This window comes from Trichoderma harzianum, assembly GCF_003025095.1.
Source record: "Trichoderma harzianum CBS 226.95 unplaced genomic scaffold M431scaffold_30, whole genome shotgun sequence".
Lineage (NCBI taxonomy): Eukaryota > Fungi > Ascomycota > Sordariomycetes > Hypocreales > Hypocreaceae > Trichoderma > Trichoderma harzianum.
This window is the reverse complement of record NW_020209278.1, coordinates 90,989-110,767: the sequence shown is the minus strand read 5'-3', so window position 1 is coordinate 110,767 and position 19,779 is coordinate 90,989. Positions and strand designations below refer to the sequence as shown.

Sequence of the window (19,779 nt, the reverse complement as noted above, 5' to 3'; positions counted from 1 at the left end):
GCCTTTTTTTCTCTTCTGCTCTCTTCTCCGCTCCGTAGCCTTCACCTATATATCCTTCCCTCTCCTCCCACCTCCACCCTCTCTCTCTCCTCGGCCCTTGTCCATCCATCCTTTCTTCAGCACACTTGGTTGCGAAGAGCATTGGTACACCAGGGCACCCTGATGTTCTAGTAATTTTTTCTGTGCTCTTTACCTTGCTTCTTCTTCTTCAAGACTACACTCCCACCACTCACATCATGGCATCGCCTGCCACTGAGAAGGAGATTTCTCCTCATCAGGATGGTGTCGAGATCCAGACGTCCAAAGATGCCACCACGGGAGGCGTCGTGGACGTCGACGGCGAAGGAGACGAAGAGTTCTCCAAGGGCCGCCGTGTGATTATCGAGAGTGCCAGAGCGGCCGCTGCCAAGGAACAGTCAATGACTCTGCTCCAGGGCATTAAGCTGTATCCCAAGGCTATTGCATGGAGCATGATCATCTCCACATGCATTGTCATGGAAGGCTACGATATCAGTTTGGTCAACAACTTCTGTAAGACGCTCTCCCATCCTGGCAGCTCTACTACAAGATATCCCAATCAGCAGCTAACATGTTCGCCAGACGCATTTCCTCAATTCAATGAGAAATACGGTGAGCTGTACCCCGACGGCAAATATCAAGTACCCGCCAGGTGGCAGTCTGGCTTGAGTAACGTATGTCCCACCCCTACCCATCCCATTGCATCTATGGGGAACCTCTAGACTAGTCACAATCTTGTCGGAAGAAAATATCAGCGCTAACAGCTTGGCCAAACAACAGGGCGCCACCGTCGGTGAAATCATTGGTCTCTTCATCAACGGCTTCGTCTCCGAGAGATTCGGCTACAGGAAAACTGTTATGGGATGTCTCGTCTTGGTCGCCGCTTTCACTGCCATCTTCTTCACCGCACCCAACATTCAGACGCTGCTGGTCGCCGAGATCCTGTGCGGTATCCCCTGGGGTATCTTCCAGACCATCACCGTCACTTACGCCTCCGAAGTCTGCCCCGTTGCGCTGCGAGGATATCTCACCACCTATGTCAACTTCTGCTGGGGTCTCGGCCAAGAGATTGGCATTGGCGTCATCTTTGCCATGTTGAAGCGCAACGACCAGTGGGCCTACCGTATTCCCTACGGCCTACAGTGGATGTGGCCCCTCCCGCTCTTCATCGCCATCTACTTTGCCCCGGAATCTCCCTGGTGGCTTGTTCGCCGGGGTAAGGCTGAGGAGGCCAAGCGGGCGCTGCTCCGCTTGACCAGCCTGAACCGCGAGACCGACTTTGACGCCGACGAGACCGTGGCCATGATGGTGCACACGACTGCCCTCGAGGAAAAGATCACCGCCGGTGCCTCGTACTGGGACTGCTTCAAGGGCGTTGACCGGCGCCGTACCGAGATTGTCTGCATGACCTGGGCCATCCAGAACCTGAGCGGCAACGCCTTCTCCAACTACTCCACCTACTTTTTGCAGCAGGCCGGTCTCTCTACCCATGACTCTTACGGATTCGCCTTGGGCCAGTACGCCATCAACATGGTCGGCGTCTTTGGCGCATGGGGCTTGATGACGATGGGCGTCGGCCGCCGCTCTCTGTATCTCTACGGACTCTGCGGCCTCTGCAGCATGTTGTTCATCCTTGGTTTCTTGGGTCTGGTGCCAGAGTCGCACAGGAGAGAAGGCTCCCTCGCCACCGGAAGCATCATGGTTGTCTGGGCCCTCTTTTACCAGCTCACCGTCGGCACCGTGTGCTACTCTCTCGTCGGCGAGCTTTCATCGCGTAGACTGCAGATCAAGACGGTTGTGCTGGCACGAAACCTCTAGTAAGTTCTTTCTTTGGCTCTACATAATAGAGTGACCAGATTTGCTAACCTCTTTCGTCTAGTAACATCGTCGGCATCATCACCAACGTTCTGACGCCATACATGCTGAACCCTACAGCCTGGAACTGGAGCAACTACACTGGATTCTTCTGGGTAAGACACACACATATCCCCCCATCGCCGTACTGCCTTATCGCAGACGCAACAAAACCACTTTGCATATAAGCTAACACTTTTCCTTCAGGGTGGAATTTGCTTCTGTTGCATCATCTACACTTACTTCCGCCTCCCTGAGCCCCGCGGCCGCACATTCGCCGAACTCGACGTCCTGTTCGAGAAGAAGATTAGCGCCCGAAACTTTGCTTCTACAAAGGTAGACGTGTTCCACGAATCTATCGATGAGAAGGTGATGCATCAATACGATGGAATCATGGAGTCGCATATTGAAAAGGTTTAAACAATTTTGGATGATTTTTTTACGACTATTAATGAAAGGAAGGGGAAACGTATCAATCAAGAGGGGACAGTCTTGAATCGCGCGTATATACCATGCAAAGTACGATGTCTATGCTCACTTTAACTATTTATATATAATAATGTCTTGTTCCATACTCTTCCTTATTTGGGGCTTCGTCTACAAATGTTCACAAGATTCGCTTCGCAAGAGTTTGGGGCAACAGTCAACATCTATTGGCGGATATGCTAAAATTAATCTCTGTTGTCCTGTCAACTATAAGACAGAAAACAGGCATAGGTGCGCGGAGCAAAAGAGAACGCAACAGTCACACGTAGGGAGAGGCTGAAACGATCTATACGGTGCCTGGCCGCCTACATATGAATGTCACCCAGTCCTCTCTTGTCGTGACACAAAATCATTTCCCCCAAAAGTAAGGCTCGTGACAAGGATAACGTGGGAGATGAGATGGCTTAGCATCATCATCTCGATTCTTCTTGTTTGATAAAAACAATGAATTCGCAATATCACAAAGCACCAGTATCCCCCATCGGAAAGAGTAAAAGCCCAACGACCAGAACGCCTGCATCAGCCACATCGGCTTGGAAAGATCCCCTGTATCGCCTCGGTGTTTATGCGGTACCAAAGGTGTTCTCGCCGGAGTAGGTGATGTATAGGAAGCTAGGGATGGAATGTTAGCCTGCAGTTCTCGGAGATGGGTGGGGATGGATGGATAGAGCTCTTACCCGTCCTCGTCCTTGTGCTCCTCGTAGATGCTGCTCATGAGAGCGGCAGTAGGAGGAAGGACCTCATCCACGAAGATGAAGATAGCCTTCTCTGGAGAAAGCTTAATCCTCTTGCGGATGACGTAGACAAACTGGCCTACTGTCAGGTCCGCGGGGACCAGGTACTTCTTCTTGTCGATGGTAGCAATATCGCTCTTCTCGACCTTTTCGCAGATGACCTGTTTGGAGGAAGTTCAGTTAGCCATCAAGATTCATCTTCAGAGAGTAAGGGTAGTCACGGCAAGCTGCATGGCGGGTGCTGGACCCGGTCGGGACGGGAACGGGGAATAGGATGAGGGCAAGTGACGAGTAAATGAAGATGAAGCAGGGAGCCGTCAACTTACGGGAATGCGATCGGAATACTTCTGTCGGATGCGCTCGGCCTCAGCCTTGCGCTTCTCGAAGGGGTGCTCGTCCTTGAACTTGCTGCGCATCTTGACGGCAACCAAAAGGTTAAGAGTGTTGGGTGATGAGTTATGAGAGTGAAAGCGCAGCGGGTTGGTGGCGCGGCTGTTGTGAGACTATCGACGGCGATTCAGAGGGCGATAAAAGCGATAAATATCGATAGCGCGGATGATGGAGTGAAGGGGTTTCGAGAGATGAAAAGGGGAAGAAAAAGGGATTCCAGGGATGTAGAGATGATGTAGAAGTTTAAGGCAGCGCAGGCAAGCTGTGGTGACGAAGTGGAGGAGAGGGGTGACCCAGTGACTCTGGCCCGATGACAAGGCGGTGGCCAGTGCAGGCAAAGAAAGGCAAAGCCGCAAAGGCAAGAGGCGCAGGGCAGGCTAGGCAGTGACGCTCGCCCTTTGTGCTGGGCCTGAACGGGAACGGATGCAGCACGCAACCTGAACTGAACTGAGTTGGGTGGCGCGCTAACGTTGATGCGGGACGCGGTGAATCACTCACTCACTCACTGGCCAGGCGTCTCGGGGGTACAAAGCCGGTGCTTGCTCCTACTGGGGTACGGGGCGTGTACAAAGAGTGACGGCAGAGGCTAGGTACCTTTTGGCGGCAGTGCTCACCTAGGAACAGCGGCGACACAGCTGCCACGGCACAAAGACAGCTTAGCTGTGGCTGGTCGATTTATGTACACGCATAACGGCGGACACCACCGATGACTGTTCTCTTACAGGTACCTAGCACCGAGACCACATGATCAGCTGCCGGATCCTTGTGCGCTCACAGTCAAGTCACCAGGGGGGACTCCCCGGTACCTTTGCAGTGACAGGCAAGGCAAGGTCCCGACTGGAGTGCGAGTGAGCCGCACGAGGGGTCGAGGGTCGAGGGTCGAGGTACAAAGGCGCAGGTACGGGGTACTCCCGTCTGGTCCCGTCTGGTCTGCCTCAGCTGAGCTCTGGGCGCCGTATTCGCTTTCATCTCATCTGGATCTCCTTTGTAATCCATCAGCAGCCCGTGCACCTTTCCAGTATCTATGATTCATCCTTGCCCTATATTTAGTTTTGGAAGAGAAAAGAAAATGAACGAGATGAACAATAATAAAGAATCGTTCACGTAGAGGAATGGAAGCGGACAAAGAAATGGTGCTCCTTTGCTCTGGTCACATGTAGCTGTACAGTTTCCGCATGTTTCACTCTCTCTTGCGCGTGTACTTACTGAATGAACTATGATGGCATGGGCATTTGAACGGCTTAGTAACTGCTTTAGCATTTCTGGAATATTCATCATCTGCACGGGTGATCGTTTCCTGTACACTCAAGGTACGCGTACTCGCAAAAGTGTTCATCAAAGCCTCTCGATGCCGTAGATCGCGAGACACACATATGCCTTTGATCGTAGACGCCGAGGTCGTGGATCTGTAAATTCAATACAATAACGGAGGATACAATTGCCCAACAAAGAAACTACCTTTATGTAAAAGCATGTTCACTATGGTGAAAGTCAGTGCATGCTTTTCTCATGGAGCCTCTTTTTTCTTTCATTTTCCATTGTTTAGACTATTGTATTCGCCTTTCTATAGTGTCCTTCGTCGCTCTCTACCATACCTTACACTTTAGCCAGACATTGTACCACAGGTGCTTCAGAGGTCGCTCTCCTTCTGCCGTCTCTCTCGGTGGTGTCTGCCGTCCAACACTCCACCAGTAGCTTCTTTTCTTTTCGCAATCCGAAACCAAGCGTATCAATCCCACAACTTAAACGCAATCCGCACATCACCATGCCATTTACATCCCCATTTCTTTCGCCCGTATAGTTCAAAGGCAAGTCTAGACTACCTTAGTCGAACAGTGACATGCTTCTGCTCAATCGGCTTCCGCCTGCCCCTCCGATCCGAGCTTGTGCCGGCCGCCGTCAGACAAGCAGTGCTCCGTACTTTTAACCCACCATGACTTGTGTGGGAAGATCTCAACCACCGAACACGCCACCAGGAATCCGGTGGCTCGATCAGTGGAGGGGCTAATTGGTCAATTCGACGAGAAGCACGACGACGAGAAAATCTTTCTCCGGCTTACTCTGGCAGCCGCGTCTTATTAAATCCAGCGTCGCCCGCCTTGTCTCGGCTCTTGGTCGCCCAGGCTCAACCCTCTTAATCCCATCACCAATTGCACCCCGCCATGGCTTCACCAATGGCTGCCTCTCGCCATGTCCAGCGCGTGGCTACACAGATCCGTCTGCGCTCAGCGCGGTTTCCCAGAGGCCAATTGACCTTCAATCGATGGGCATCGTCCGCTTCGGGCAGTCGGCGAGCTCCCGCCAGCTTCGGAACTTCATCCTCGGCAGCCGTTTGGCTTGCAGCCGCCGCCATTGGCATCACGGCTCCCTTGGCCTACAGCTTGGTGAGTCAGACACGATAGGCCCGGGGAGACACAATTCATTCCGAGATCCCTCCAGCTTACATGCCTCTTCTTGTTTCCCTTTCCAGACAACAGCAGAGCCTGCAAAGCTCGACGTCACATCCCTTGCCGAGAAGGATGAGCAAAAGAAGAGAGAGGCGGTCGTCACCGAAGAGTCGCCCATGCGCCTGCGGATGGAGAAGTTCATCAAGGAGCAGCAGCAAATAATTGTCAAGGAACTCGAGCGCATCGACGGCAAGAAGTTTCGCAAAGACGAGTGGACGCGACCCAATGGCGGCGGCGGCATAACCTGTGTGCTGCAGGAGGGTAACGTATTCGAAAAGGCCGGCCTCGGCGTCAGCGTCGTCTACGGAACGCTTCCCAAGCCCGCCATCTTGAAGATGCGCGAAAACCACAAGAACCTCGACCCCGATGTCGAATCGCTGGAATTCTTCGCCGCAGGCCTGAGCATGGTGCTCCATCCGTACAACCCCATGGCTCCGACCGTGCACCTGAATTACCGATACTTCGAAACGGCCAATCCCGACGGCACCTCTCAGGCGTGGTGGTTTGGAGGCGGCTGCGACCTGACGCCCTCATACCTCTTTGACGAAGACGCCATTCACTTCCACAAGACCATCAAGGCTGCCTGCGACAATCACGACAAGACATACTACCCTCGATTCAAGAAATGGTGCGACAAGTACTTTTACAACAAGCATCGTGGTGAGTGCCGAGGCGTGGGCGGTATCTTCTTTGACGATCTAGACGAGTCCGAGCGAGACCAGGAAAACACCTTTGCATTCATCCAGGACTGCCTGAAGGCCTTCCTGCCGTCCTACGTCCCCATTCTCGAGAAGCGAAAGGACATGCCCTATGATGACAAGGAAAAGATGTGGCAGCAGATCCGTAGAGGCAAGTATGTCGAGTTTAACCTGGTTCACGACCGAGGCACCGCCTTTGGGCTGAACACGCCTGGATCACGAGTCGAGAGTATTCTCATGAGCTTGCCATTGACGGCAAGCTGGAAGTACATGTATGAGCCAGAGCCCAAGAGCAGGGAGCAGAGACTGGTGGATGTCTTGAAGGAGCCCAAGGAGTGGGTTTGATTTGGTATATTCCCGTGTAATAATGCATAAAACAGTATATTTTGTAGTGTAGCGGTATAGATAAAAAAAGACAATAGCATCATGAGTTCGAATACTTCATACCGGTTCCTGTCCCGAGGTCGGAATGTGATAACGCTGTAGTTGAGGCAGAAAATTAGTGCCTAAAATAGACTAGGTGATTGTGATTTAAAGGCACGACAATCTGTCACAGCTTCTTTATTCCGTACGCAGATCTGATCTCCAATGACTTCGTTCGAACCATCTCTCATCTAAATTAGTGTATACCACCATTCTCATTTCTATGATTACCGATATTTCGCATCTAGATGATTGCAGCAAAATGAAACTGATAATCCATCACCAACGCTATACATAGCGAGATCCAGACTTGAGAGACCTCATTCAACTCATACCAGGACTCGCACTTAGACAACAACACCTCATAATGGAAGAGCATCCTCTGCCATCTCACCACCAGCTATTCGCTTCTCTCATTCCGCCATCACCTCTGCCCGGACTCCGTACCGCAGGTGGTTTCAGCGATAACCCTGGTGATGCCGAGTTGATCAGAGAGACGCCATCATCCGCTGAGGATGGAAACTGGCGGCGGCAATTGTTGACTCTTCATGTCATCTTCCCAAGTCTCCTCTTGCCGGCCTTGGATCTACTGGATCGTGGGCTAGTCAGCCGTCTCTTGGTGGCAGACGAGTCGCAAAAGGCACCGGCAGCAGCATCAGTATCTCCTGATGGTATCCATAAACACGGAGAAACTGAGAATACAGACGAACAGTCCGAAGGCCATATCCCTGACAGCTTGCAAGCAATGGACCACAAAGATCAGATATGTATGTACACCGTCCAGTCTGCCGTCTCCACTACATCTCGGCGTAAGCGACACACGCCGCAAACAACCAAGGTATATGCAGTGCATCTTGACGCATGGAGCTGTTCATGTGGTGGATTCGCCCTCGATGCGTATTCCCACTACGATGTGGCCAATAGTAGCGACAAAGTTCAAAACTCTCCACCGAAGGGATTGTTCGGCAACTTGGGGCTGGATAGATTGACATCACTCGAGGATTTTCCGTGCTGTAAACACCTTCTCGCATGCTTGTTGGCGGAGAAATGGAGGAAGACTCCTGGCGGCCACGTCCAAGATAGATACACAACAAAGGAAGAGTTGGCCGGCATAATTGGGGGTCACTGATTTCACGCATTTCAATTTGCACAGGACAGGTGAATCATGCAAAGTGTCTATTTGAGTTGATTTTTGCCTAGCAGTTTGCTATCATCAACATATAGAAAGCACCATTTCACTTATTACTTTAAGCACTGCTCGCCTACCAAAATTCAGACGGCATCAAATTGACCTTTCCCTTTCATTATTTCTTTTTGGGCTTCTCCTTGTCGCTGCTCTCCTTGCCCTCTCCGTTTGCGGTGGCCACAGCGCCGTCCTTCTTCTCATCCTTATTAGTGGCCTCGTCCTTCTTTGGCTCCTTCTCGTCCTGCTGCTGTCGGTTCTGGATCTTGTTCTCTATTAAATCGTGGAATGCAGTGATGGCGCGTATCAAGCTGCTCAGGTAGATGGCCATCAGCTGGTCGTTGGTCTTGATGCTCATGGCATGTGATAGTTCGTGGCTTCCCGCTTTGCTGTCATCGTCTGGTGTAGAGAGGTTGGGGAGAAGGTTGAAAACGTCTTGTAGGTTGCCAAGGATCGTATGGTTGACGGGGAGCTGTCCATCAAGGACTTTCTGGAGATAGGCACCAATGTCTCGTAACCGAAGGTGCAGTCCTTGAAGAGACTGGAGCTGGTTAGTGACGCGCGTGGACAGAGTGCCAACAGCAACGTCACGGATATCCCTTAGCAAGTGCTCAACACCAATCTCCTCCGCTTCCTCAGCCTCGATAATCGACGGTGTGTGGACAAAAGTTCGAGAAGTCGTCGTTCCATCCTATAGTGAGGAGAAGAGTCAGTTTGGTCTCTCCAGTGCGTCACTGAGGGCAACCTACATCCTTGATTTCTTCGACGGCAAAGTACGCGTCGGTAGGGACACCCGATTCCTTTGGCTGGACATCAATAATGACCAGTAGAGGATTAGGTGTGTAGCGCTTGAACAGCTCGTTGATCTCGAGATCAGAGGCACGGAGCTTTGGTCCAGTGTGGTACCACCCCACCAGCTTCTCGCGCGCATTTACTTTCTTGAACATGTCGTTCATAGACTCGACGTAGTTGTGGTCCAGGAACCATACTGAAGGGTCCTTTTCATCCTCCTCGAAAGGGACTACACAAAGAAGAGGGCTCGTTAGAAAATACAACCATACAGTCATACTGGATAGGGAATCTCTGCAGATTCCCTGCCTAGTGTCTTGACGTACCCGCAAAGCTGTTCGACACCCTCACGTTCTTTCCATCATTCTGGCCGAGGAGGACTCCAACCACCCGCCTCTTTGTCTTGTTGTGTACTGTTCGGTTGTAGTGGTCAACTGCGGAGAGGAGGACAAGCGGAGCGACAGAGACGTTTCTCGTAACCAGCGAGAGGGTTTCCGCAGTGGTGGTCGGCATTGTAGCTGGCTGAGAACTGGACCTTTGCTGAGCAGTGTATCGGAGGAGTCGATGCTCAAGGAAGAGTTGGAGGAGTAAGAGCAGGTCGCAGCGGTTTGTAAACGGCGAGAGCACGGGAGAAGACGCCGATTGGTTTCAAGGTCGTGGGTTCGTGATCAGTGGTTTGTTTAACGGTGGAATCGCCAAAGCAGCAATTAGGTACCTATCCGACTTACGTCGCTGAGTTCCGTCATACTAGCAGTACCCCTCCACCAAGCTAGCGAGGCAAGCTACATCTATTAGGGTAGTACTTTAGAAGAAATTGAAGAAATATTACTAATATTATTAACAAAATAACATATAAATATTAAACATTATCCAAGGAGATATCACCATTATATTTTATTTAATAAGTGTATTTTGTATAATTTATTTAAATTTAAATTTTCCTATTTTCTTAAAGTTCTAAGTTGAATATTTTGTCTTTTTTTGAAAGCCCAAGATTTATTTCTAAAAATTCTTAATTAATTGACGAGCTCATCCCGTCGTTTGGTGGATTTTATCTAAATTACCCCCATGCTAATTCAGCCAAGATGACAAACCACTACCCTTGGCCTAGCTACCTATCCCTGTAGGCTGTACCGAACAAAAGTGTTTCTTTGCCACATGTTTGTTCCTCGACAAGGCATGATCTTGCCTCGACGATTGGAGACGCAATGGAGCCTCCTCCAACGAAACTGACACCAGGCAAGGGTGCTCAGTCAAAATCGAACAAGGGGCCTCCATCACCGACATTGGCCAATGTTGCGCGCCACTTTGCTGTGGACAGCGGCTCAACGTTGCTTGCCACGGCGGTAATCACAGTCTTGATATTCGGTGGATGCTGCTCCAACGTACGTCCTTAATTCCAGAGGTGGCCGCTCGTGATCGCGTGACTTAACAATTTGATTCCGCAGGTTTATGCTTTAGAGGCAATCATCAAGTAAGCCTTTCACTCAATGCCGATTTCAGTTACCTACATGATCTGACATGTACACCGAATAGCTTCGAGCCGACAAACGGTAAACCTGCACTTGCATACCCTCCATAGACGACCGATTCCAACCTTGCACTTATCCACATAGGAACCCTCGTAACTTTCGTTCAATTCCTATTCGTCTCTATAACGGGCTACGTAGCGCAATTCGATAGATCACGCCCGCCGTTCTTCCTGACTCCCAACGTCGTCCCGCTTAGCCGCTGGCTTGTCAATATCCTGTTGTTCTTTACGATCAACGTGTTGAACAATCATGCCTTCAGCTATGACATATCCGTACCGGTTCACATCATTCTACGATCTGGAGGTAGCATAACCACCATGGCTGCCGGATATCTTTACGGCAAGACGTATTCGCGCCCCCAAATATTTGCAGTGTTTCTGCTGAGTATTGGCGTCAGCCTCGCTGCTTGGTCGGATTCAAAGGACAAGGTATGTCATCATTGTCACCGATGATGCTCTCCTCTCGGTCTAACATGATATACAGAAACCGAGTGACGATATTTCTGACCCTGTATTCAATCCTGGGCTCTTAATTATCTTTGTCGCTCAAGTACTTTCGGCGATCATGGGGCTGTATACCGAGGCAACGTATCGAAAGTACGGGCCGCAGTGGAAGGAGAATCTTTTCTATTCTCACATCTTGTCGCTGCCGCTGTTTTTGCCCTTTGCGCCCTCCATGTGGCGCAACTTAATCGTGCTAACCAAGAGCACTCCTGTTGCACTAAACATACCATTTGCTGCGTCACTGCCGCCGGTTCAAGTTCCATCCCAATTGGCCTATCTTTCGGCCAACGTGTTGACCCAGTATGCCTGTATTCGTGGCGTGAACCTCCTTGCCGCAAACGCGTCGGCACTCACCGTTACGATAATACTCAGCATTCGAAAACTCATGAGCCTCTTGCTAAGCATATGGCTATTCGGCAACACTCTCAAAGCTGGCACCCTGCTAAGCGCGGTAGTAGTGTTTGGAGCCGCCGGCCTCTACAGCGTTGCCCCGAAACCTGCCCTGACCACGACCAAGGAAAAGAAGAAGGAGTGATACCGTTGCCGGAATTTTCTCGTCAAAAAGCTAGATCTCCTTGTTGTCTAGAGCGAATGCCTTGTCATTGATAGAAGATGCAAGTAAACGAAGAGACGGACTTCTCAACATAATCCAATTTGGAACGGCCAATTAGAAGAGTCTATATAGAGTACAAGTCGCGTTTTAGATTCATATAGACGGTAAGTGGTCAATATATTTACAGTTCAATTGCCTTTCTTTTCCCGACATTGTAATACAGCATGCATTTAAAATCGCCCCGCGATCTCATATCTCTCATAAGACCCGGCACTTGATCCCTGAAATGACACTCAGACTCAATAAGAGACAAGGGCTCGATTTAAACAGCAAGGCGCTAGTCCTAATTTGAGCGACCCAAACACAAGTGCGGATTAGCTTTAATCCAACTGCCTGCATGTATCCCGTACCTAAAAGTACCTGAGATCGCCTTGCTGCGGCTCTTTGTTTTTGTGCCAAACGAAATCTTGCTGTGTAACTTTGAACCATTCACCACCGACTAGCTGGCCCATCCCATTTCCAACTGCTCAGCCATTGGCACATTCATTTTGCCGGTATCCATATATTAAACGGCCGACTAAACGAATTGAGTTATGCCTGGTGAGTTCATACCCGGGATAAGCGTTTGGTGGCTTCACAGTTGCGCTTCATTGGGCCGTATTTTGAACCTAATAAATGGGGCTGCCTTGACTCTTTTCATTCTGCCCTTATGATGGTTATTTTTCGTCGCTGAAATGCCGTAACTGCGATCTAATTCCTAATCACGTTCGTCTAGACCACGCGCTACATAGTAGTAACGGCATATCCCTTCCGGTCCGTACCAGAGAAGAGGGAGATGATGAAGATGTCCAAGGGCAGGCTACCAGTGGCTTGATCGACCCTGAAATCCATCCAGATTCTCTCGAGGGCCACGAGGAACATCTCCATGATGGAATGTTGTTACGAGATCTCCAAGAGCGCACGACGTTCTATGATCCTGTTGCAGAACTTCAGATGACCCAGACGGATGCAAAGCTGTTCTATCAGCGGAGCAAGATTGACCCACGGACGGGAAACTCTCCATGGCCGCAGTCAACTCCTTTCGGAAGCCCTCTCATGCTCTCAGGCTCACGCCCAGCTACAGAGTGGGGTGGTGATTCCTTGGTTCTTGATCTCGATGGTGATTAGCAAATCCGTCTGCGATATGTGAAAAGAAAACGGATTGCTGATCGAGGTACTAGACAAGCCAGAAGTCGTAGACACTCCTGCCAGGCCGTATGAATCGACAATCCCCCCCAATGCTTCATATCCTCTGAAGCCCAGTCTTAGTACCAGCCACGGCTTTAATGAAACAAGGGTCGCCAATGACCCCGCTGCTGGATTATCAGGCAATGGACTCTTTGACACTGAGCCTCATATAACGGCTGAGCTCAGTGCGATTTCAAAGCAGATCCAGAGAATACTTGACATGAGACGCAAGTACATTTCTCTTTCTAACCAAGGGCCAAACGACAACCCCAGGGATAATGCAGATTGGGAAATATACCCTCCTCCTCCTGACCCAGCATGGATCCACAGCCACGGTAATGGCACTGACGAGGCCGGGAAGCAAGGCGCAGGCTCTTCGACAACTACTACTGAACGAAAGAGGCCTGTCCGAAAAAGAAAGCCCGGCCACGACATTGGAGATGATTTCTTTTTCGAAGACTTACTTCCCCTGCCTGAAAACGGCGAGATGACCTTTGAAATGGACAGCGAAGGAGTCTATCAAGTGTTTGACACTCCAAGCAGCAAAACTCCCGCTATTCGCGTGCCTACTATCCGAGAATTCTACATCGACTTGGAAGAACTTCTCACAGTTTCATCTGACGGCCCAAGCAAAAGCTTTGCTTTTCGTCGACTTCAATATCTAGAGGGAAAATTCAACCTATATGTTCTCCTGAATGAATACCAGGAGACTGCCGATAGCAAAAAAGTGCCACATCGAGATTTCTACAATGTCCGAAAGGTGGATACGCACGTCCACCACTCTGCATGCATGAATCAGAAACATCTCTTGCGATTCATCAAGAGCAAGATGAAGAAGTATCCGAACGAAGTTGTGCTCTTCCGAGATGGCAAGCATCTCACCTTGGCGGAGGTCTTTGCCAGTATCAATCTGACGGCGTATGATTTGAGCATAGATACACTTGATATGCATGTAAGTCGCAAACCTAAACATCCTAAGCGGACTTAATCTACCAGCATGCCAGTATTCTGACCGACTAGGCACACACCGATTCCTTTCACCGTTTCGATAAATTCAACCTCAAGTACAACCCCATTGGCGAGTCGCGCCTGAGGACCATCTTTCTCAAAACCGATAATTTCATCCACGGGCGCTACCTGGCGGAGATTACCAAGGAGGTGATAGCTGACTTGGAATCCAGCAAGTACCAGATGGTCGAATGGCGCATATCCATCTATGGCAAGTCCATAGATGAGTGGGATAGGCTTGCAGCCTGGGTTGTAGACAATAAGCTCTTTTCTCACAACGTCCGCTGGCTCGTTCAAATCCCTCGTCTCTACGACATCTATAAAGCTAGCGGCTTGATGGATACATTTGAGCAGGTTATAAAGAATGTATTCCAACCCCTATTCGAAGTCACAAAGGATCCATCAAGCCATCCAAAGCTACATGTGTTTTTGGAGCGCGTTATTGGTTTTGACAGCGTCGATGATGAAAGCAAAATCGAACGTCGTCTATTCAAGAAGTTCCCTGTGCCCCGAGCCTGGGATACGAAGCAGAATCCCCCATACAGCTACTGGATCTATTACTTGTATGCCAACATGACCTCGTTGAATCACTTCCGACGGAGTCGCGGCTTTAACACATTCGTTCTACGACCTCATTGTGGAGAAGCAGGCGATAGTGAACATTTGGCCGTGGCAGCACTATGCTGTCATAGTATCAGCCATGGATTGCTTCTTCGCAAGGTTCCTCTGCTCCAGTATATCTTTTATTTGGAGCAAATTGGAATTGCCATGTCGCCGTTAAGTAACAACGCCTTGTTCCTTGCTTATGAACGAAACCCATTCCATCAGTATTTCAGACGCGGCTTGAACGTTTCTCTATCCACAGACGACCCGTTGCAATTTGCTTTCACCAAGGAACCCCTGATCGAAGAGTATGCTGTGGCTGCACAGATATACAAGTTGAGTCCAGTGGACATGTGTGAGCTAGCAAAGAATTCGGTAAAGCAGAGTGGCTATGAGAAAGCCATCAAGAAACAGTGGCTGGGCCAAGATTTTGAGAAGCCCGGGAAGGATGGGAACAAGATGGTGAAGACGAATGTGCCGGATCGCAGAGAAGAATTCCGCTACCATACACTCCTCCAGGAGAGAGACATGTAAGTGATTGGCATATTCCTCCCTTCGCGCATACATATACTTACTTCATCGATGTAGCTTGAGAAAATATCTTGATTACGGCTCTGGCGATGACCTCGTGGCAAATGGAATGCCAGGAAGCGCTCAAGCAGCAGAACCACTGGAAAATAAGACCCAGCCTTTCCCAGCTGCTACGGCGGCCGAGCCCAAGGATGGAGAGTCAGAGGGACATGTGTCGTTTGTCGACGCTCACACAGGAGAGCCTCTTAAGACGGATAATCACTTGTCTGGAAGCGACCCGATGATGTTCCCGGGGATCCTCGCCCGCGAGCATCGAAACAATAGTTCGAGAAACTTGGCCCAGAGTGATGATAGAGCAAAGTAGTGTTTTCGACGTAGGATATTAATGAAAGAAATCCACTCTTGCATGTTTTGTTGTTGTACAGTATTCACAGTGCATGATGCCAGTATATGCCCCAACCTACAATGAGCACCTATCAGCTTTATCGTATATATTGATACAGAGAATTTAAATCTCCCATAAATAACAAAATCATCCATGTTTATAATATGCTATAATATTGATTTCATTGAGTCGAAAAAATCCATTTTAATTGTCATTGCCACAAGCAACTGAAGAAATCCAACCCAAACTTCCCCACAGCGCTAACAGACCTCCCACCAAACCCAAAATCCACTCCCCGAGCCTTTCAGCCAGCATCTCATCATCATTCCTTCACATCGCCCCTCAAAAGTTTACCCATAACATCGCACCAGAATTCACTAGAGTTCACGCATTTAATCAATCTCATTCAGAAGCTTCTTTACAACGAAATAAATGAATCCACAAACGTCCACCCGCCCCGTCCAGAAGCTTTCCAAGGCAGTCGCCAAATGCGCGGTAGAGGTGGGCAAAAACTCCGTCATGCTTTCTGCCCCAGTTCTCAATGTTGTGCTAAGGAAAAACTTAGGCTGCTGCATATGGGAAATGCATCATGGCGGATTATAATGATGTGTACAAGGATAAATGCGCTCGAGAGTTTCTGAGGTTGAAAGACTGCTACCTGGTGAGTACACCAAATATCCTCCATCTACTTGCATACATTGCAGAGAGCTGACAGCTGCTTGTTCAATTGGTCACTACAGACAGCAGTGAGAAAGGTGTAAATAATAGAACAAAAGGGGGGGTTTTACAGAGACTTAATTCTAATGAACAATTTTTTTTTTCTATTTTCTATTTTACTTGTCTTTCATTCTTTTCCATGTATATGGCATTCTACATTTAGAGCTTTACAAGTCTCAGCAAAAGAGTGGCCTGCTGAACCTCTTGTTCCTCCTCCGCAATGAGCTCATTAGTGGCTCCCTCTTGGTGCTTCTCGACCGGCCGGCGAAGGACCTTCTCAAAAGCAGACGCCTGAGAAACAATCGCCTCCTCCAGTCCGATATTGTCAGGATCTGACAAGACCTTGTATTCCATCTTGATGTCGTCAGTGGGCTGCAAGCCAGCCTTCTTGCGCAGGCGCTGAACCCGGTTGATGATCTCTCTAGCCAATCCTTCTTGAGCCAATTCAGGGTGAATCTCCGAATCCAAAATGGTTAACAAATCGCTGTCAGTGTTGATCTCCAGCATCTTGGAAGCCTCATCCTCCTTTACGCTTCGGCGGACAACAAGATCTCCTTCCTCTAGACGGATGCCATCAACAATGATGAACTTTTCGGTGAGATAGCTCTGTGCTTGCTCACTGGTCAAGCCAGGCAAAGCCTTCTTGACACGAGCCATATCCTTCTTGAGCTTCTTGCCAAGCACCGGCCAATCAGCCGTCACACTGTATTGCACATTGTATTTTTCTTCGTCTGAAGTAAGTATCAAGTCTCTAACGTTAAGTTCTTCGGTGATGTAGGATTCGAGTGACTTGATGTCATCGAGGTATTGCTGATCGCGATGAATGACAACCAATGTTCGAAGAGGTGTCTTAAGGCCAATGGCTCTGCGCTCTCGAGAGACACGTGCCAGCTCAATGACTCGCTGCATTCTTGAAACTCTACGCTCAACTTCGGCATCGAACAGCTCTTGCTTAACTTCAGGGAACGGGAGGAAGTGAACACTGCGAGCATCTTCTCCCTGCAGTTCTTTGGGAATGTGCTGCACAAGCTTCAGGTAGATGGTATCAGACAGGAAAGGCGTGAAGGGGGCCAATCCTCTGCAAAGAGTGAAAAGCACCTCAAAGAGGGAGTTGAGAGCATGCAGGGTATCATTGAGGCCGTTTTCTCCCTTGAGACGGCGTCGGTTGAATCGAATATACCAGTTGGTGGTGTTGTCAATGAGCTCGAGGAGTCGAGGCACCACGGTATACAGTCGGTATCCTTGAATACATGTTAGCTCCTCGAAATTGATGTATGAAGTCTTCCAACCTCTCAGTACGTACCTTTCATCTCTTCGTTAACAAATTGAAGCAAACTCTGGCAGCTGGCCAGAATCCACTTGTCCATTACGTTGGTGTTCGTGGTTTCCAGCTCCGTGTTCCACTTGTAGTCCACTCCTTCAACCTTCTTCAGGAGCGCAACCTGGCCCTCAAAGAACTTGTAACTGTTCCATAGCGGCAGGAGGACCTTTTGAACAACTTCCCTCACTCCAGTCTCCTTGAATCTCAACGGCTCCGCTCGCACGACGGGAGAGTTGATAAGGTAGAGTCTCAGAGCATCGGATCCGTATTTGGTCATGACGATACTGGGGTCCGGGTAGTTTTTCAATCGCTTTGACATCTTCTTTCCGTCCTCAGCCAGAACGATACCATTCACAACGCAGTTCTTGAAAGGTGAAGTGCCAAACAAGTGTGTGCCCAGTACGAGCAAAGTATAGAACCAGCCTCGTGTTTGGTCCAGGCCTTCGGCAATGAAATCTCCAGGAAACGAGGCCTTGAACTTTTCAACATTCTCAAAAGGATAGTGTTGACTAGCGTAGGGCATGCTGCCTGACTCGAACCAGCAGTCGAAAACTTCAGTCACACGCTTCAGGGTGCCCTTGCCCATTTTGCTGGGGATGGTGATGTGATCGACCTTGTCTCGGTGAATGTCATTCAGCTCCCCAGTGTAGCCACTGAGTTCTTTGAGTTCTTCAACACTTCCCACGCAAACACGCTCTTCCATGTCGTCACTCACCCACAGCGGGATCGGTGTACCCCAGTAACGGTTTCGTCCAACATTCCAATCTCGAGCGTTCCGGATCCAACTGGCGAATCGGCGCTCCTTCACGAATGATGGAACCCAATGAGAATCTTCAATGTTCTGAAGCATGCTTGGGATGATTTCCGGGATGCGGATAAACCATGAAGGCAAAGCTCTGTAGATAAGGGGCGTATCAGAGCGCGGGCACATGGGGTACGAGTGACGAAGCTGAGATTCAACAATGAGTCGACCAGCCTGCTTGAGGTGCTTGATGATGTGCTTGTCGGCCTCCTTGCAATGCATGCCAGCAAAGTCGGGGACACGGTCAGTGAAGTGAGCAGTATCATTGAGAGGATCCGGAGGGGGGCGGCTCTCGCTAATGACACCGGCCTCAAGGGCCACATTGTAATCGTCCTCTCCGAAAGCTGGTGCTTGATGCACAATTCCCGTACCGCTATCCGCCGTGACATAGGTGGCATTCAGGACTTTGAATCCTACATCTTTGAAGTCTTCATAGAAGTAGTCAAACAAAGGCTTGTACTTCCACCCAAGCATCTCTGATCCCTTGATTTTGCCAAGTCTTTGGAAATCGGCCTTTTTGGGGTCCTTGTAAAGAGTAGTAAGAAGATTCTCCAGGATGATAAAGTTCTTTCCAGTCTTGCCATCCTTGATCTTGAGGTATTCGAAGTCTGGATGGGCGGCGAGACCGGTGTGTGATGGCAGTGTCCACGGGGTAGTCGTCCATGCCAAAAGGTGAGTCTCGGGATCGTCTACCAAGGGAAACGATACGACAACGGCGGGGTCGGTAACGTCTTGATAGTTTTGGTTTGCCTCAAAGTTGCTAAGGGCAGTAGTCAAGACCGTCGAGTAAGGCATAACTCGGTAGCCCTGGTACACTTGACCCTTTTCGTGCAACTGCTTGAAAACCCACCACAGGGATTCCATGAAAGTTGGGTCCATGGTCTGTGACAGCACATTAGTAATGCCCTCGGAGAGATGAATTGTGATTCTCGGCATGAGAGTCTGACCTTGTAATCGTTATCGAAGTCAATCCACCGTCCCAAACGTTCAATGGTAGTGCGCCATTCTGCAGCATATCGCATGACAATAGAACGGCATTCTTCGTTGTACTTTGCAATTCCGATCTTCTCCACAGCGGCCTTTCCGGAGATGCCCAGCTTCTTGTCAATCTCGTGCTCGATGGGAAGTCCATGAGTATCCCATCCGAATCTTCGCTCGACGTGGTAGCCCTTCATGGACCAATATCTCGGGATAATGTCCTTGATGGTGGAGGCCAGCAAGTGACCGTAGTGGGGGAGACCGGTAGCGAATGGCGGGCCATCATAGAAGGTATAAGGAGGTCGACCTTCGGACAGTTCCAGCTGTAGGATTTGTTAGAGTGCGTCACAGCAGAAAATAATTTATAATTCTTTGTTGACATACCTGACGGTGGAAAGCGTTGATCTCTCTCCATCGCTGGAGGATGGCCTCCTCCTCCTTGGGAAAGTCGATGGACATGATGCTATTCTCTCTCTCTCGCAAGTAAATGGAGTGGATATGAATAGAAGCGAGAAGTATGGTGGCCAAAAACAAGTAAACAAGGCAAAGGATGGCCCTTTATACTCCCACTGCTTGAGTCAAGAAATCGGCCTCGAG

At 49.6% G+C, this 19,779-nt stretch overlaps 9 protein-coding genes across 9 annotated transcripts; 6 read left to right on the top strand and 3 right to left on the bottom strand.

Annotated features, from left to right (window-relative positions):
* Positions 1 to 236: 236 nt before the first annotated feature.
* Positions 237 to 2,377, top strand: M431DRAFT_156478 (hypothetical protein; the record flags this gene model as incomplete). Its single annotated transcript, XM_024912953.1, has 5 exons — positions 237 to 531; positions 601 to 692; positions 799 to 1,835; positions 1,898 to 1,988; positions 2,080 to 2,377. 5 exons carry the CDS (start codon positions 237 to 239, stop codon positions 2,290 to 2,292), a joined length of 1,728 nt encoding a protein of 575 aa, XP_024767665.1. The 3' UTR covers positions 2,293 to 2,377.
* A 544-nt stretch (positions 2,378 to 2,921) lies between these two features.
* On the bottom strand, positions 2,922 to 3,508 carry M431DRAFT_100955 (hypothetical protein; the record flags this gene model as incomplete). Its single annotated transcript, XM_024911274.1, has 3 exons — positions 2,922 to 2,970; positions 3,036 to 3,253; positions 3,419 to 3,508. The coding sequence occupies 3 exons, from the start codon at positions 3,506 to 3,508 to the stop codon at positions 2,922 to 2,924; spliced, it is 357 nt and encodes a 118-aa protein (XP_024767664.1).
* Positions 3,509 to 5,219: 1,711 nt separating this feature from the next.
* On the top strand, positions 5,220 to 7,065 carry M431DRAFT_514043 (hypothetical protein). Its single transcript, XM_024920144.1, has 2 exons — positions 5,220 to 5,866; positions 5,953 to 7,065. The coding sequence occupies exons 1-2, from the start codon at positions 5,645 to 5,647 to the stop codon at positions 6,970 to 6,972; spliced, it is 1,242 nt and encodes a 413-aa protein (XP_024767663.1). The 5' UTR covers positions 5,220 to 5,644; the 3' UTR covers positions 6,973 to 7,065.
* A 352-nt stretch (positions 7,066 to 7,417) lies between these two features.
* M431DRAFT_488086 (hypothetical protein) lies at positions 7,418 to 8,179 on the top strand (the record flags this gene model as incomplete). Its single annotated transcript, XM_024916530.1, has 1 exon — positions 7,418 to 8,179. One exon carries the CDS (start codon positions 7,418 to 7,420, stop codon positions 8,177 to 8,179), a length of 762 nt encoding a protein of 253 aa, XP_024767662.1.
* On the bottom strand, positions 7,950 to 9,721 carry M431DRAFT_129093 (hypothetical protein). The gene is made up of 3 exons (XM_024912389.1): positions 9,349 to 9,721; positions 8,983 to 9,254; positions 7,950 to 8,924 (listed from the first exon to the last, which is right to left on the bottom strand). The coding sequence occupies exons 1-3, from the start codon at positions 9,533 to 9,535 to the stop codon at positions 8,355 to 8,357; spliced, it is 1,029 nt and encodes a 342-aa protein (XP_024767661.1). The 5' UTR covers positions 9,536 to 9,721; the 3' UTR covers positions 7,950 to 8,354.
* Positions 9,722 to 10,058: 337 nt separating this feature from the next.
* Positions 10,059 to 11,807, top strand: M431DRAFT_514040 (hypothetical protein). The gene is made up of 5 exons (XM_024920143.1): positions 10,059 to 10,407; positions 10,471 to 10,496; positions 10,559 to 10,575; positions 10,639 to 10,982; positions 11,038 to 11,807. The coding sequence occupies exons 1-5, from the start codon at positions 10,231 to 10,233 to the stop codon at positions 11,590 to 11,592; spliced, it is 1,119 nt and encodes a 372-aa protein (XP_024767660.1). The 5' UTR covers positions 10,059 to 10,230; the 3' UTR covers positions 11,593 to 11,807.
* A 263-nt stretch (positions 11,808 to 12,070) lies between these two features.
* M431DRAFT_514039 (hypothetical protein) lies at positions 12,071 to 15,386 on the top strand. Its single transcript, XM_024920142.1, has 5 exons — positions 12,071 to 12,210; positions 12,386 to 12,769; positions 12,831 to 13,789; positions 13,858 to 14,978; positions 15,037 to 15,386. The coding sequence occupies exons 1-5, from the start codon at positions 12,204 to 12,206 to the stop codon at positions 15,341 to 15,343; spliced, it is 2,778 nt and encodes a 925-aa protein (XP_024767659.1). The 5' UTR covers positions 12,071 to 12,203; the 3' UTR covers positions 15,344 to 15,386.
* Positions 15,387 to 15,796: 410 nt separating this feature from the next.
* Positions 15,797 to 16,076, top strand: M431DRAFT_101105 (hypothetical protein; the record flags this gene model as incomplete). Its single annotated transcript, XM_024911291.1, has 2 exons — positions 15,797 to 15,865; positions 15,930 to 16,076. The coding sequence occupies 2 exons, from the start codon at positions 15,797 to 15,799 to the stop codon at positions 16,074 to 16,076; spliced, it is 216 nt and encodes a 71-aa protein (XP_024767658.1).
* A 164-nt stretch (positions 16,077 to 16,240) lies between these two features.
* On the bottom strand, positions 16,241 to 19,641 carry M431DRAFT_101040 (hypothetical protein; the record flags this gene model as incomplete). Its single annotated transcript, XM_024911285.1, has 4 exons — positions 16,241 to 17,322; positions 17,385 to 19,086; positions 19,152 to 19,505; positions 19,567 to 19,641. The coding sequence occupies 4 exons, from the start codon at positions 19,639 to 19,641 to the stop codon at positions 16,241 to 16,243; spliced, it is 3,213 nt and encodes a 1,070-aa protein (XP_024767657.1).
* Positions 19,642 to 19,779: the final 138 nt, after the last annotated feature.

Excerpts from the sequence above, each read along its gene's own strand:
- M431DRAFT_514043 (XM_024920144.1), top strand. The coding sequence starts at position 5,645 with ATGGCTTCACCAATGGCTGCCTCTCGCCATGTCCAGCGCGTGGCTACA. Across the intron at positions 5,867-5,952 it reads CTCCCTTGGCCTACAGCTTG|ACAACAGCAGAGCCTGCAAA; the intron begins GTGAGTCAGACA and ends TTCCCTTTCCAG.
- M431DRAFT_129093 (XM_024912389.1), bottom strand. The coding sequence starts at position 9,535 with ATGCCGACCACCACTGCGGAAACCCTCTCGCTGGTTACGAGAAACGTC. Across the intron at positions 9,255-9,348 it reads GGTGTCGAACAGCTTTGCGG|TCCCTTTCGAGGAGGATGAA; the intron begins GTACGTCAAGAC and ends TTCTTTGTGTAG. Across the intron at positions 8,925-8,982 it reads CCGTCGAAGAAATCAAGGAT|GATGGAACGACGACTTCTCG; the intron begins GTAGGTTGCCCT and ends TCCTCACTATAG.
- M431DRAFT_514040 (XM_024920143.1), top strand. The coding sequence starts at position 10,231 with ATGGAGCCTCCTCCAACGAAACTGACACCAGGCAAGGGTGCTCAGTCA. Across the intron at positions 10,408-10,470 it reads TCGGTGGATGCTGCTCCAAC|GTTTATGCTTTAGAGGCAAT; the intron begins GTACGTCCTTAA and ends TTGATTCCGCAG. Across the intron at positions 10,983-11,037 it reads GGTCGGATTCAAAGGACAAG|AAACCGAGTGACGATATTTC; the intron begins GTATGTCATCAT and ends CATGATATACAG.
- M431DRAFT_514039 (XM_024920142.1), top strand. Across the intron at positions 13,790-13,857 it reads TAGATACACTTGATATGCAT|GCACACACCGATTCCTTTCA; the intron begins GTAAGTCGCAAA and ends CTGACCGACTAG. Across the intron at positions 14,979-15,036 it reads CTCCTCCAGGAGAGAGACAT|CTTGAGAAAATATCTTGATT; the intron begins GTAAGTGATTGG and ends TCATCGATGTAG.